General features: G+C 21.5%; 3 protein-coding genes across 3 annotated transcripts; 1 reads left to right on the top strand and 2 right to left on the bottom strand.

Moving 5' to 3' along the window:
• The first annotated feature begins 1,456 nt into the window (after positions 1–1,456).
• LOC105361509 (SCY1-like protein 2) lies at positions 1,457–6,624 on the top strand. The gene is made up of 7 exons (XM_011498717.1): positions 1,457–1,477; positions 1,825–2,507; positions 2,749–3,057; positions 3,242–3,544; positions 4,462–4,846; positions 4,967–5,339; positions 6,116–6,624. Exons 2-7 carry the CDS (start codon positions 1,848–1,850, stop codon positions 6,555–6,557), a joined length of 2,472 nt encoding a protein of 823 aa, XP_011497019.1. The 5' UTR covers positions 1,457–1,477; positions 1,825–1,847; the 3' UTR covers positions 6,558–6,624.
• A 2,513-nt stretch (positions 6,625–9,137) lies between these two features.
• LOC105361510 (zinc finger protein with KRAB and SCAN domains 5) lies at positions 9,138–13,109 on the bottom strand. The gene is made up of 6 exons (XM_011498718.1): positions 13,079–13,109; positions 12,773–12,946; positions 12,199–12,416; positions 11,496–11,753; positions 10,827–11,336; positions 9,138–9,880 (listed from the first exon to the last, which is right to left on the bottom strand). Exons 3-6 carry the CDS (start codon positions 12,370–12,372, stop codon positions 9,335–9,337), a joined length of 1,488 nt encoding a protein of 495 aa, XP_011497020.1. The 5' UTR covers positions 12,373–12,416; positions 12,773–12,946; positions 13,079–13,109; the 3' UTR covers positions 9,138–9,334.
• Positions 13,110–14,942: 1,833 nt separating this feature from the next.
• Positions 14,943–17,505, bottom strand: l(3)72Dn (UTP4 small subunit processome component l(3)72Dn). The gene is made up of 4 exons (XM_011498715.1): positions 17,380–17,505; positions 15,595–17,137; positions 15,194–15,493; positions 14,943–15,106 (listed from the first exon to the last, which is right to left on the bottom strand). The coding sequence occupies exons 1-4, from the start codon at positions 17,478–17,480 to the stop codon at positions 14,990–14,992; spliced, it is 2,061 nt and encodes a 686-aa protein (XP_011497017.1). The 5' UTR covers positions 17,481–17,505; the 3' UTR covers positions 14,943–14,989.
• Positions 17,506–17,773: the final 268 nt, after the last annotated feature.

Raw genomic sequence — 17,773 nt, 5'->3', positions numbered from 1 at the left:
AAAAAAGTAATGAAAAATATTTTATTTTATAACTTACAAACTTCAAGATTATTCATTTATTTAAATAATAAAATAAAATTACAATTTTTTGTAACACTTAATCTTTTCTGTATTTATTCAAGTATACTAATTTAATTATAAATTTTCACTGTTCAATACTATAATTATAATATAATTATTATTACAGTATAATTATATCTTATTATTATATCATATAATAATATTAATATTATTGTTATTGTATAATTAATATAATTAATAATTTAAAATTAATTTAAAATTAATTATTTAAAATATTTGCATGAAATTAGATATTTCAAAATAATAAAGAAAGAATATTGTATTTAAGTCAAACTACCGACGTATTAAATAATTAAATTATATTTTAGAAGTATTTAATTTGTTTTAATTATCTTTTATTAAAAATAAAAATTTGAAGTACTTAAAAAATGCAAAGCTAATTATTTAGATAAAATAACAAAATTAAAAATAGAAAAATTAATTCTTAAATATTTTAAAAATTAGAATAATATTCAATATTTTGTATTAAAATTTAAATTAACATATTTTAGATTTTTAGTAATTCTTTTGGCACTTCAATTGTTTTACTTACATTCTACAACGAAATAAAGTTTTAAAATCAAAACGTTAAGTTTTACAGAAAATATTCAATCGAATTTATATTATAAATTTTATAAAATGTATCAATAGGTGTTTGTAATATTCATTTAAAAAATTCAATATCTATTGAATTCAATTATTTAAATGGCTAGGTTTTAGGATATATTTTAGAATGTGACCGATATAAATTATAAATAATTATAATAGTAATTAACATAAATAAACATATTTTGTAACACTGAGTTTATTTCATTTTGTTTATTTATATTATCTGAACATTTAATATTATGTATTTGTATATATTATAAATTAATTTACAACATTAATATAAATAATACTTAATATCTGTAAGTATCCAAGAAAAAATAATTGAAAATTAAATAATTAAAATAAAATATATGCACAATAAAATACATGATCACTCCATAGTAAAAATAAATCTATTATTTATATGTAATATTATATTTAACATAATTATCTATCATCTTCTCACGGTTTTATAAACATTATTTAAAGTTCTTATCAAAGCATAATAAGTTATTATTAAAAACTAATGATTTAATGGCGTGGTATCGTATTTACTTCACAGTATTTAATATATACAGGCGCATGCGCATAAGTCTTGTTTGTCTAGAAAAGAAAAATAGAAGAATACGTTGCTGGAACTGAATTCTACAAATTAAATGAATATTCTTATATAATAATACTTATAAAGTAATATATCTTAATTACTAAATATGGTGTAAAATGTTGGTTTTCGAATATACGGGCAAATGCTCACATATAATTATTTTCTTTATGATACATAAAGCTGTTGGTTTAAGTGTTTAACATCTATATTAATGTATCAATTTTGGTTCGCTCAAGTTTTTTATTTTTAATTATCTTTTGCTATATGTAGTGTATGATTGTTTACAAATCTGAATTTGAAATTGCAGTACAATAAAATTATTATTATTAGATATATATACCTGTTTTATTTTTACATAAATAAAGCTTTGGAATTTTAATAATTTTATACTGTACAAATCAATTTTTTATGAATAAAAATAATTTTTCCATTTTTTATATAATAAATACTTAGTATTTTGAATGTATTTTTTAAATATCTTTTAGTAAACAAATACATAGCATTCCATTATTATATTATATTATATTATATCTATTATATTCTATTATAATATTTAAATTCATTTTTAAAAGGTATAAGAAGATTTATAATAAAAATGGAAGTACTTAATAAATTACGAAATACTGTTAGTAATACATTGAGTAACACAGTTAGTAGTACAGCTCATGGTCTTTCTCAATTATCTAGTGTTTTACCTGGAAATCCAGTTGCAAGAGAATTTGAAGTATCTTCTTTCATATGCAGTGCTGGACCTGGTTTATTATGGAAAGTTTATAGTGGTTTCAAAAAATCAACAAAGCAAAAAGCTGCAATATTTGTATTTGAAAAGCGTTTATTAGATCAGTGGCCGGAGAAATCAATCAGAGATAATGTTGTTGAAATTCTTAAAAAAGGTGTCATACAACTAACTAAACTTAAACATCCACAAATATTAACTGTGCAGCATCCATTAGAAGAATCTAGAGACAGTTTATCATTTGCTACTGAGCCAGTATTTGCAAGTTTAGCTAATCTTTTAGGATGTATAGATAATTTACCATATTCATCTCAAGCTATATTAAAAGACTATAAAATATTAGATCTTGAGATGAAATTTGGTCTATTTCAATTAGGCGAAAGTTTAACTTTTTTACATAATGATGTGAAAATGTTACATAGAAATCTATGTCCAGAATCAATTATTATTAATGACCATGGGGATTGGAAAATTTTTGGATTTGATTTCTGTGCTATTAATCAAGCTTCAGAAGATAAAGTATATATTACTATTAAGTACTTTTAAGAGTAAAATTTATTTTGTAAAAAAAATTTAATTTTTTTATGGTAATACTACAAATAAACATAAACATTTACAATATTTGTTACTATAGCTAAAAATATATTTAATATTTTTTATTGATATAATCAAATTTATTAATGCTTATAATTATGGTTAAAATTTTTAAATAATATAAATAATTTTTTCATTGTGACTATTTATTATTTTTATTTTTTAGCCAAGTTGGCTATATATAGATCATAATTCCATTCCAAGTATTATCAAAACTTCTATGCATTATCAAGCTCCAGAATGTGTTAAAGCAACTGCAATAGGTCCAACAAGTGATATATTTTCTCTTGGCGTTTTAATTTGTTTTCTTTATATGTCATATAATACTTCATGGAATTTACAAAAAGATATATCAAATTATACACATTACCTAAAAGAATTGAATGTTGATTTGCCAAATTCATTGAAAGAAACAGTGAAACTAATGCTTCATAGAGATCCAGAATTAAGACCTGATGCATATCAATTTATAAAGGTATACCAATTTATTTTTAATACAATTATTTTTTTTTATATATATAAAATATATCAGAATTTGTAACTATAAAAGAAAATTCATACAAATAATAAATATAATTACTTTAATTATACAGAAGTTTTCATGAAATATATAGAATAGATTTAATTACAATTTTTAATAACTAATTAATATATTTTAGATTGAATATTTTAAAGATATAGAAGTAAAAACATTAATTTATTTGGATAAACTATTTCAATGGGATAATCTTCAAAAATCTCAATTTTATAAAAGACTTCCACAAATTCTAAAACAATTTCCACGTCGTGTTATATTTCAAAAAGTTCTTCCAGCTCTACAAAAAGAATTTATTAATACACGTATGATTCCATTTCTTCTCCCAAGTATTCTTCAAGTTACAGAAGATTGTACTATGGATGAATTTAATAAGCATATTTTTCCAATGCTAAAGCAAATACTTGTAATCGAAGAACCACCACAGGTAATGATTTCAATTACTTTTAAATAAAAATGAAGTGAATAATTTAAATAACATATTTCAGTATTTTTCATATTAATTTACATTTAGCTTTGATCTATAATACTAATGTATAAAAAGGATCCTTTTCTAATTTTAACTTTAAAAATTATATTATATTCTATACAGCATACTTAAAATATATGACATCATTTTTAGTTAATATCGTGACAAAAAATATAGCTATTACTTATTAAGGAAACGAAACTTATACTCGAAAACTAAATTGATAAATTTAAGTGAAATTAAATGCATTGACTTAATTAATGTAAATAACTATTTAATTATTAAAAATATTTTATTCGTTTTAGATAATATATCGATAATACTTAATTTATAGAACAAAATTAAAATTATATTGAAACAATGTTTCTAAAATTTGAAATATAGATTTATTTAAAGTATTCAAAATTTGAGTAGGTTTAATAACTTATTTGGAGTGATTCGTGATAAATATAAATGTCCATAATATGATTTTGTAATTTTGGTTTATAAAATTAAGTATAATGTATAAGTTTAAATATATAATTTTACTGAATTCATTATATATATTTTTTTATTTAATAGTATTTTATATTTAAGTACAATTTTAAATATTTAAATAGTTTATAGAAAACTTCATTCTATTTTCGTTTTTTAATATACATTTATTAATACATTTTTATCAAAATATTATCAATTTAAAATTCATATATTGTGTTCATACAAGTAATAATAATAATATTAATTTGATTTATATATTATTAAATAAAACATTTATGTCAAAAATTATACACAAAGATAATGGTTATCGATATTAAATATTACAACTATTTTTTTAAATAAATTATTGTTGATTAAATTAAAAATAAATATTTTATATGACAAATAAATTTTTATAGATTAGTTTACTTCTGCTTCAAAAAATAGAATTATTATTAAAGTGGTGTCTACCAGATATAGTAAAAAATTACATAGTACCAATGATGACTCGAGCTTTGGATTCAAATTTGGAACTGCTTCAAGAACATTGTTTAATTGCATTACCATCTATTATAATGTCTACAGATAGTTCTTGTATAAAAAATTCGATTATTCCTAGAATTAAAAAAATATGTTTACATAAAAAAAGTGAAAATTACAGTTTAGGTATAAGAGTTAATTCTTTATTGTGTCTTTCAAAAATTTTAGAAAATCTTGATCCGTGGATTGTGCAAGAAGAAATCTTACCATTCCTGCAACAAGTACCTTGCGCTGGTGAGCCAGCTATTTTAATGGCAATGATAGGTACATTTACAACTTTTACAATATTAATATAATTTATATTTTACTTATAATAGCTTATAATTTATTTCTGGTAAATTAATTTTTATAATTGCATAATGAACAAATTATATTTTATTATAGGTATTTTCAAACTAATTCTTACAAATAGTAAATTAGGTATAAGTAAAGAAAATTTAGCAACAAATATATTACCATTTTTATTACCACTTTGCATAGAACAAAGTTTTAGTCCAAAACAATATGAATTATTAGTTTCTTTAGTAAATGAGATGGTTACCCAAGTAACCATTGAACATAGGAAAGTTTTACACCAACTACAAAAAACAAAACAATTTCATGGAAACATATCATCATCCATGAATCAACTTGAAGATACAGTTATATCATCAACAAATTCGTTTGAAATATTTGAATCTAATTCATTCACGACATCTATTAAAAATAAACCGCAAAGCTCTCAATCTCAATCTCTCAGCTTAGCCGAAAAACATAGGTAATATTGTAATTAATTTTAATGGTTTTAGATCAAAGTAATATTTTTAAATTAAATTCAATATTAAAATATTTCATAAAACATTGAATACATTTTTATTTATTATACATAAGTTCTTCTATAAAATAAAAATTATAAATTATATATATTATATAAATATCATAATAAAATGTATAAAATCAAGTAAATAATTTTACAGCACATGAAGTAGCACATTGAGCATTCATAAATAAACATAATGAATAGAAATAAAATTTTGTATGAATAAGATTTCTAATTGTAAATATGTAATAAAAGATCAATTTAATAAAGAAAATTTTAAAAATTAACTCTAAAATTGTTTAATAAATAATTTTAAAACAATTTTGTAAAGAAATATTTTTCTTGAATCATAATAGTGTCAGAATAATGTAATAAGTTCCTATTTATGAAGCTATATAAAAACAGAAATAAAAAAAAATATATTTGTTTAATAGTAGCAAAATATAATAAAAAACAATTAAAAACTCATTATATTTTATAAATCATATTCTCGAATTTAAAAAAATTAATGTGTTTTATATTCAGTATTATTGTAAAAATGTTAATGTATAAATTTAAATCTTATTCCATAGTTTATATATACATACAAGTATATATACATGGCGTATAGAATGTGCAGATGTGTTTGAGGACATTAATGATTCCTAATAATTTAAAAAATATACTAATCTAAAAAAGTACACTTCATATATATTCATTAATACATTCTAATTTTGTTTACAATCAAATATTAGATTAGCAAAACAACAAGAAATTTGTCAAAGGATGGAAAATCAGACACCATTAATACCAAGTATAACTTCACCGACAACTACGAAAAAGACACCGAAAGATTTAACAGATACATTGTCAGCAAATAATTTTAATGAACTGAATTGGTCATATAATAATATGAACTTATCGAGTATCACACCAAATTTGTCTATAAATAATTTTCCGAGTAATGGTGCATCCCAGGTACACCAAAATCAAATGTCCCAACGGCAACAATTGCCGTTCACATTAAACTGCAACCAAACAATGCCTCAGACATTTAATACGTTTACAAATACCATACAATTAAGAGACCCAAATACGGGATGGTGGTCACCTACGATGATGACAGCGAACTCAAGTTTGCAGGTACAAAATACACCGAAATTATCTTCCGAAGAAATAATGGATTTATTAAAATAAGCACTGTTTTAAATTACTTACTAATTTTATTTGTTGTTGATTGTACGAGTATGTAACGTTTAAAAAACTAATCTATAATTGTAATGTTTACGGCAAATTTTTTAATAGAATAATTATGTATAATTACTTAATATATCCACGTATTAAATTTTTAAATAAATTTATTATTAATAAATTACAAAGAATTTTGTAAAGCGATATCAATTATTAAATTACACTTATGGAATCATTGTTACGTTAGAATTTAATATGTATGAATTAATTTTATTATATTTAGTTTTATTCTTAACATTTTCGTTTCGTGTAATAACTATTTGATTATATTTTTAAATATTTATTTTAGGTAAAATATCGAAACCACGAAATTCAACATTTATAAAAATGTTTCATAGTTTTCTTCAATTTAAAAAAAATAAGACTGTCTAGTCAGCTAATTTTATAATTCAATAAATTATTTTTAACTAATACTATTAAATTATTAATTTAAAATTAAATAAACATTAAAACAATATTTGTAAAACTTTAATCATTGTGTAATTCACAATTATTAATCTCATTTATTTTTGATAATAAAAATTGAAATTATAAATATACTAATAATAAAAAGTAGGTTACAGTTATATAATAAAAAATAATATATATACCATATATTGTATATTTTAAATAAAATACTTATTTTTATTCAAATAAAAATATAAATATTGAGTAGTGAATGCTATTCGAACGATACAAATTAAAATTATTTTATTCAGTTATAAGTATATTATATACTTATAATAAAAAAATAAAACACCAATACTATCCACATGCATATCTTATACAAATTAAAAAATATCCTTTATCACGATACATGATCACTTCTCTATATTTTATTTTTCCATGTACGCAAATATTCTTTAAAATATCTGTTAATTTACACAGGTTATTTTCATTATCTTAAATATTATACGTTAAATCACAAACATAAAATAACTTATTTTTTATATACATAAAATAATGTCATAGAACAAATTTTAAACGATTAAATTTTGTAAGACATTAAGAATAATAAGATATTAACACAAATTGTTAACAAAAATAAAGTGTATTGGATTAAAAGACGTGATGTTTAAATTTTTTTCACAAAAATAGTTTTAATTATACAAAATTTATTAAAAAAAAAAACATCTGCATAAAAATTTGTTTTTGCTTTTTATCTTTCATATTAGCATTACTGAATACAAATGACAGTAAATACTGAATAAAAATGTTATGAAATACAATTTTGAATTATTTAAAATATACATTTTGTTACTTACAATTTCTTATAAAGTTTCATCGGTTTATAAGTAATTAATGTTTATCATTCATTAATCTATTTGTTGTTTAAATTAATAATTCATTACGAAATTTCCGACTACAACGCCGTGTAATAAATTTATCATATTTAATCTTATTTAGTTTTACATTATTCTAAAATTCTGCGATTGCAAAATATTCAACTCTTTTAAGTACATACTTATATGTGCAAATGAATTTTCTCATTTAAAATAACATTTAAGAGTGCATATATTATAATTTAATAATTTAATTCTTATCCTTAGCTAGAAAAATTTCTTGCAAAGTAATATTTAATTTTGTTTTGAATCAATAATAAATTTCAAATCGTAGTAAATATAAAAACTGTTAAATATTTAATATGAAACTTTTACTTAGTCATGAAAATATACTTATTAGAGAAAATAATGCTAGATCAAAGTACAAAAAAATGTTCTAACACAATTAAATGATTATAGTCAAATAAATTATTGTTTTACAAATTGCATTAGTTATTATATATATTTATAGTATTGCAAATATACTGTATAACAATTTTACTCAAATACATTATAATGACTGAAGTGAAAAATAGTGATTTAATTTATACTTATTTTACGTACTATATGTAAGAATTTTGTATATTAAATACTGTTGATTAATAATCAGTTATTTTTATTTATTTTAGTATGTAAAATAAAAATACTCAAATTTAATAAAAAATATTTCAATTTTTTGTTTTCTTTTATTATTAATTAAAATAATGATTAAATACTCGATTATTTAATTGTTTACTTAAAAAACATATGATTTTATAATCACATACTTTTATGAAATTAAATTATCAATAATTAAAAACATTCATTTTAAATTCACAAAATATTTTAAATATTTCAAATATTTCTCATGATAAATTTTTGAAATTATATGAAAATTAAATATTAATACCACTTACTTTAATACGCTTTTAAGTTATAAATAAAAATAGCGTCTTTCTAATATTTTATTTACAAATTATAATTATGGATTTATTTATTCTATAATTTATAATATAGATACATTATTTATCTATACTTATTTACAATGTCAAAGAGTCTATATAATGGTTGATCAGCTATTTTATGAACACATCTTCAACTTTTAATCTATATTTATTATTAGTACAAATTCGAATTAAAAATTGAATAATAAAAAAATTAAATAATTTTTTCACAAGATGACAGAATACTTTTATATTGTGTTATGTACACTTATAATAAGAATTTAGTTTAGCATTTTTGTAGTTTAGCATTTAAAATTAATTGATTTGCTAACAGTTATTGAAAAAAACTTTGTATCTTTCCAATAAACTTTTCTAGCCAAGATATTTGTTCCTTTCTTCCATTTAATTTATTGCTGTCGTAAAGATATTCTCACATAATAAAAGATTAACTGCACCTTGTTATATTTTTTATAAATCCAAAAAGAAAACAAAATAAATCTTAGGATGGCATAAGATATCTAGTGTTTTGTGGTAAGATTTCATTCATATTAACAGCCTGCTGCTGCAATGTGCTGCTGCCATCTTTTAAAACATGTTCTTTGAAGGCGGAGAAAGTTTGCATAAGATTTGAGTCTTTTTGCAAATTTTGTATATGTTGAAGGAAATGTGTTGTATCTTGCTTTAAATTACCTTCTTTAAAAAAATTATTAATATCCGGCCTAAGTAACATCGATGTCGTAGTATCATTACTTGTCAGCTCCACAATATCCCTCTTAGATTTCGTTTTCTTGATTCCGAGGTGTGTTTGCGTGTGCTTGTTTAAATGATCTTTACGCGAAAATGCCTTTTGACAAACTTGGCAAGAAAAGTTTTTGTCACCGGAATGTATAACGTAGTGCCTCGTAAGATGTTCGTTGCGCTTAAAAGCTTTCTGGCAGACTGGACATTTGAACGGTCGCTCATCCGAATGACCACGCATATGTTGGTCTAGATGCTCCTTGCGTTTCAGCATTGCGCCACACTCCTTGCATTGATATTTTCGTTCCTGGGAACATCATATTCTTATATTCTTGCATCGACGCAAGAAACACTGTTATACAATTTTTTTTTAATTTTCACATTTAAAACCGAATTACGCAAAAGGAATTTACATTATATCTTTCCTTATCAATTAAACTTACATTTTCGAAGAAATCAATAATGTGTAAAAAATGTGTAAAATTTTAAAGTGCATCATAATCAGTATAACTTCTAAACAAAAACAGCTTGAGTCCTTGAGGTTTTCTTATATAATGTTCACAATATATATCTCATGAATATTCAAATTTTATCATTTTGTTTTAATAAATAAAAAAATCTAGTTCCAGGAAAATTAATTAGTTTAATTTGTTTATATTATTCATAATTTTAAAAACAATAATCTCTATTCATATTAAACATATTTGAATATATAGTTATTTGAAATTTTAATAATACTTATATTACATTAAATTTGTAACCTAAACAGTATAGTTGAAATAAGCCGATAACTAATATAAATAAGAATTTATCTAAATTATTGATGTTAATTTTTAAGTTGAATTCTTATATTTAAATTTTTAAATTAACAATTTTTTTTTATAATTTCAGAAAGTCAAACAAAATGGAACATTTACTAATAATTATATTATTTAAAATTTTTAATAATTAACAAATTTAATAATTTTACAATAGGTAATGGTTATCTCCTAAATATATATTATGAAAATGCTATTTTAGTTTTATTTTTATATTAGACATTTATAATTCTAATTTAATTTTCAATTTTTATTACTTATTTATATTCATAAATTTAAAATTAAATCAAAGCATTGAAACTGTATTAAATAAATATATTACTTCTTCCAACCTAAAAATTAGATTTATTAACTTTTTATGTTAATTACAAAAGTTTTAACAAATAAAAATTAGAAAAAATGGCTATTTTTACTTTACTATATATTAGATATTACCTGTACATGTATCTGTAAATGTAAATCTATTTCAGATTTTTGAGCAAATGCAAGATTGCATTCAGGGCAGCAGTATAAAGTTGAACCATCAAGGGCTATGGTAATTTTTATCTCACCAGTTTTTGCTCTAAATTTTATTTTCTTCTCAGGCTTAGATACATCTATTTGTATGGTTTGCTCTATCTTATTAGTTTGTGTTTGGCCTTGTGTAGTATTTTCAGATTGTTCTTCTATGTGAACATTTACATCACTTGGATTTAATGGAACAATTGAATGATCGTTATGTAGGTATTGAGTATCATTCTGTAGACTTTTGTATATTGGCACACTTGGAATGTTTAAAATATTTTGGATTTGGTCATTTTTTTGTTCATCATCTTTTTCTTTCTTTACTTGTTCTGATTGTATTTTAATTAATTGTTGTAAAGTTAATGGAAGTGAAGATGACTGTAATTTTTGAAGATATTCTGCCATTACTAAACTTTGCTGTTGAAGAGTTTGAGAATTAATCTAAAATTACAAAAATTCAATTAATGTTTAATTGTTATTTAATTTTAATAATTAATATTATTAATAAATTAAATACATATAAAATGTGTAACAATTCTTAAAATGTACAACATGTGTGTAGATGTACATATTAAATTACATACTTAAATTGTAACTTACTGTACTACAATTTGTTTCACTTCCATTTTTTAAGTGACTTATATCATTCTTATCAAGATTATTATCAGTTTGAGGAACATACACATTAGGAATAATTCTCATGGGCAAATTATGTGACTGAACACTTAAAACTGTACTATTTTGACTATAAGCTGGAATGTTTATTGTTTGAAAGCCTTGTTTCTCACAAAATTGCATTAAAGCATTCGGATCTGGCCAATTTAAAATTGTACTAGAATATTTATTTGGTGAATTAATCTAAAACAAAAATAATTTTTTATGTTACAAATAAAAAAGTATTTTTTAAATAAAATTTGACAAATTATACAAAAAATCTAATAATGATCTTATGTATAAATAAAAGTATACAAATAAAATAGATTAAAATAAAATTGTTTTTAAAATTAAATATACTTACATATTTACTGTATAATAATCAAAATATTCTCAAAATTATTTAATATAAATAATTGCCTTTTACAATAGACTTTAAATGTTATTATGCCATATATAAGAAAAATATAAAATTAATACATCAATAGACAACAGAAAATTTTAATTAGAAACTTATAATTTATCTACTACATAAATATAATAATTAAAACTAATATATTTATTATTTATATATTTTTTATTTATTAATATTTTCTGCGTTATAAGTCAGTTAAATTTGAAATTATTAATATAAAAATTATTTACTTACTAAAATTTGTTTTGCACTGTGTAATTCATTAGCTGTAGTATAAATAGCATTCTGATTAGATTGTACAGAATTATTTCGATTTGATGTATAATTTGAAGTTGTAACATTAGTACGTGATGCTATCTCTGAAAATTGTGGAAGTGTGTTCTGAGCACTTTGTTCAGAAAAATTCATTTTGTCAATCAGCAATTTAATAACATCGATCTCTTGAATTTCTACTAAATTAGAAATAGAATAAAACACATTGAATATATGAAATTTATTCAAATAATATAATTTCAAAGTAATTCTTAACAGTAAATTTTTGAATAAATAATTACTTTAAATTAAATAAGGTAATAAAAATATAATCATATAATTGAATAAAGAATTAAATGTAAAATTAGTAAAATTGATATATGCATCAATGTATTGCACGTTTAAAAAATATTAATTCATAATAATAAAATTAATTATATTAATAATTATATAAATTCATATAAATAAACATATAAATATATATCGACTCTGATTATTGAAAACAACTTATGTGGATTATTTTAAAATTAAAATAATTCCTAAAAGTTTAAATTACCTTAATTTAAACAAACCAATTTTTTCAAAGTAAAAATTTCAATTATATCTGAAAACATTGAAATTTTTCATGAACGTTTTCAAAAATAACGACTCAATCAAAACAAGATAACTGATAACTGATAACTTTACAGTATTTGGCATTATTTATCATCCACTTTCATTCATTTTAATTCTAAAAAATATATTTATGTAATTTTAAAAAATATGCCAATACCTTCAACTTAATGCTTAATTTTATAACATGTGAAAAACAAATTAAAGAAAATACAATTCCCAAACTTGAGTTTTTATGCTCAAAAATAACCTTAAACAAGTGTTGTCATTGTTAAAGAAAAAACGCCATTCAACCACGGATATCACAACTCCCAAGCTATATAAAAGTTAGTGCCTTTCCCAAGCCGGTTCAAGCGCCGTGACTCCGCGCGCGCCCAGGTTAATTCAATCGAGTTGCAAATGACTGCTTATATAATTTAATTATACACTGCCGACAAAGTAAAGTAGAAAGTAGATATACATAAATATTTCTATAGTATATATGTCGCTAACTCACCGCCACCACGTACATTTTTATATTTTACAAGCGTTTCAACATAGGATTTATAAGCGTGTATATTGAAATAGATGTAGAAATGTTCACTAAACGTAATGGCTGAGCCAAAATTCAAACAACGAATGGAAATTACTTATTTATCATAGGAAAATTTGAGTCATTTCGAATACACTCTTAACGTTCAGAATCTTGAAGTATAAATTTACATTAAAACAATGTATTATTTCGTTTCAATACATTAAAATAATTATTTTTGAAAAATGAATAATAGAGGAATTTAATTCGATTTATTGAATTTTTTACAAAGAATTAAAAAAATTATTACATTCAAATTTAATTAGACATTGAAAATTTGAATGTAACTTTTTTTTCCTATATGTAGTTCTTACTACTTTTTAAATTTTTATTTTTTCAGTAGCATTAATTAATGTGTAAAGCAGTATTAACTATTTTTAATTTAATTAACTATTTTATTTTTTTAACTATTTTATTAAGTTAATTAATTAATTCGTATTATACTAATATTATTGTTATGTACGATCATATATATTTATAAAAAAATTACTTATTAAAAATAATACATAAAAATGAATACCTAACAAAAATTATAATTTTTATATAATACTCAATGATTAAGCTATTTTTATAGTTCTGCCCTGCTGTTTGTTTTGTAATATACAATTTATAGAAAAAAGAAAAATACCTGCAATATACAGATGTAACATACTTATTGATATAATATTTCTAAAGCCATGTTATTTGATAGCATTTGTATTATATTATAACAAGTTATGCAAAAACTACACTGACATAATGTAATTAATCTGAGCTACTCAGGTTATGTTTAAGTTTACAATTCTCTATTTAAAACTTTTGACAAATAGATTTCTGTATAATAAACTATGTATATAAAATATAATAGTATCTTATATTTATAGATATAAAAAAGTATGGTTGAATAAAATTATCAATATCTCAATGTGAGATCACATTAATATTAAATCATATATATATGTACACACCATTAAATTTAAAGTTTTGTAAGGTTGTGGCATATTTTATTTAATATAAACCAAATAAATAAAATTTTGATTGAAAAACTCAAAACTATTTTGTATTTAATTACAAATCTTTTTATAAAAAGTTTTTTTTAATTTTTTAAATAGAAAAACTTATGTATCAAATATAAACTAATTTAATATATTTTACTTAAAAATTTAACTCAATAATTAAACATTTTTAAAAATACTATCAAAGCCTTTGCTCATATAATTATTATAAATATGATTTTATTTAAAAATATTACATAATTTATTTCTATAACTGGAAATGATGTTAAAAACTATTATTATTTATATATATTTTGTTGATGCAATCTAATACAAATATATTGTTATATTTTCTTATTTGAACTTAATATATAATTTATAATACTAATCAAATTTTTTAATATTATAAGAGTATGAATATTAAAATTGTATAATAGATATTCATGACACCATATTTTCAAATTCTTTAATTTTAATTTTTATTTTATGTTCCAAAATAATTTATTTTAACATATTTTATAAAAAATACAATTTAAATAAAAAATTTCGAATTAAGATACATTATTGTCATAATATATATTGTATTTAAAAGATAACAAGTGAGTTACGATTAAATTTACATTCCAAACCATTTTTGTTTTAGTGTTGGTGGTAGCTTTTCAGATAATGATGTTGGGTTGACTTCTACAGCAATCATTTCTGTACTATTCACCCAAGCCAAATGTACTAAATGCTATAAATAATTTGATAATTAAAATTTTATAATTAATTATAATTATAAATAATTATAATTAATAAATATTATCTGATGCTTATATACCTTATATTTTTTTATAACTTGAATATATTGTGATTTTAATTTAGAACTTATATTATTTTCTTCTTTGGAATTACCATTTTGAAGTTTAAGTATTTTTGCTGTTGAGTTTGGTATATCAGTAAACTTATTAATTACAAAAACAGTTGTATCATCATGCATAACTATTATGTTTTCATTACTTTGATCGAAAACAATATTAGTTATAGGAAAACGTCTTGCTAACCATTGTGCTGGTAAAATATCTTGTAAATTATTTGAAAATTTGGTATATCTTCGTGTAGGAATATTGTACTCTATAATCTGTAATCAAATCAAATTTATTTCATTTTCATAACCAAAAATTATTTTGATATTAATATTTTCATATACATTCCATATATAATATAAAAAAAATGCATTACCTTATGATCAGAATAAACTACAACTAAATTATTAGTCTTCTTTTGTACAGCCATTGCTGTTGGAGGATATCTGTATTTTGAAAGAGACCAAGATTCAAAAGATTCTAGAATTAAATCATCTTCAAGATTATACACTACTATATGACTTTCATAATCAGAACATATTAAATATTTGTTGTCAGGTGAAAAGCAAAATAATCCAATATTTTTTATTTGTTCCTTATCAGTTGTGAAAGATGTATAAAAACTTAAATAACATTCTTTGTTTACTGAATATAATGTAATGAGATTTATATTATGCTCATTATTTATTGTTGCAAAATATTTACCATTTGAACTAAAAAGCATTTTTTGTATCTTTTTATTAGGTACATCACTATTTTGTTTAGATAATTCTGCAATACCATTCTTCACATTAAAATTAAATACCCTAACATGTGTTTCTGTTGAATATACAATAATTCTTGAGTCTTTAGTAATGGCGCAAGCAATAATATTTTCATCTAATTTAGTCTTTAATTCTAAAAGTTTTATTGGCTCTTTATCTAATTGGTGCAAAAATCCAGGTTGAATAGCACCTTTATTAGTTGTTATAATAATTCCAAGTTTCCATAATTCTAAATAATTATGATACCGAAGCATTATACATTTTGATTTTGGGCATACATAGACACAAGGAGGTTGCAATAATGGTGGATATTTGACTAAAATTTTTGGTGGATAACTAGACTGCGCCAAGTATCCATCAACTCCGGCAGAATATAATTTACCATCTGCTTCTACAAGAGCTCTTACATCATGTACATGCAGTCTTCTTTCAATTCCTCTAACCCATTGTGATCTTCCTGTAGATTTAACAAATATTTTTGAAAATGTACGAATAACAGGATCAACCCCAGCACAATAAATAACATTTTTATCATGAGACATGGTTATTGATAAAATGTCTGCAGCATGACTTTCATGAGATTCTATTAAAATACCCATAGTTGAATCCCAAACTGATAAAGTTCCACGAGAATCTCCAGATACAATCATGTTATCATTCGTTACTGCTAAACACCAAACTATTGTTTCTTTTTTAGAATCTTTTCTAGCTGTTATCATTTTATGAATTGCATGACCAGAAGATGCATTCCAAACTCTTAAAGTATCTACTGAACCACTGAAAATCATTTCTCCGGTGATATCCCATTTTATACATAATATTCTTCCTTTTTGTTTGTCAAAGAATTTTTCATACATTAAAGTTTCATTAGTTACAAAAAATATATTTATGTAACCATCTTCAGTTCCAACTGCTAATCTGTTTTGATCAGGATTGATATCCATACACCAAGCTGCTCCCCCTGTTACTGCAACTTCATTTTTTATATTCATGGCAGTTAAATCATATTCTATAATCATTGCACTAAGTCCACAACTAAAGAGTCTTGAACCAATCCATAATACAGCTTCTATAGAATGATCTGTTTGTCCACCAAATGTTAATTCAATAAAAGGTGCGTTGCTAATATTCCAAATTTCTAATGAATTATCATTTCTAAAAAATAATTTATGGTTTATTATTTTTATTTTTAGTTATTTTTACTAACCTATTTAATATTTATGTATATTAAAGACATTTTATTTTCTATAAATACGTAAACGTATTTTATTAAATAATATTGAAAAAATATTTTAACTTTAATCTAAAATGTCATTTACTATATGATAAGAAATTTAATTAAAAAATAGAATATATTAAATAAATCTTAAATATAAATTAATACAAAATGAACTAACCTTGCAAGAGCTAATCTTTTACTATTTATTTCATAGGAAAAACAGACAATTGATTTTGGTTCCAAATTATAAAAACGAACATTATGTATTTTGTAAGACATTTCTTATCGATATAAATTTGTTATGATTTTAAATTTTAAAACGTGTACAAAAATTCATTAGTACATGAGCAGATTTAATATTATAGAATTGAATCAGAAGCAAACATTTAGAGTAAAGTTAGGTTATTAATATACACATGCAAGGTAATAGAAATCCGTATTCCTATAATTATATCAATTTAGATTATTGTAAGCTTATAGATAAAATTTTATACTAAACATATATGGAATTTATATTTCTTTTCTAAAAATTTTGTTGCATTATGTTTTATTGTTATATAATTAAAAATTTA

The sequence above is a fragment of the Ceratosolen solmsi genome, unplaced genomic scaffold (genome assembly GCF_000503995.2).
Source record: "Ceratosolen solmsi marchali unplaced genomic scaffold, CerSol_1.0 scaffold30, whole genome shotgun sequence".
Lineage (NCBI taxonomy): Eukaryota > Metazoa > Arthropoda > Insecta > Hymenoptera > Agaonidae > Ceratosolen > Ceratosolen solmsi.
This window is presented reverse-complemented; position numbering and strand designations above follow the sequence as displayed.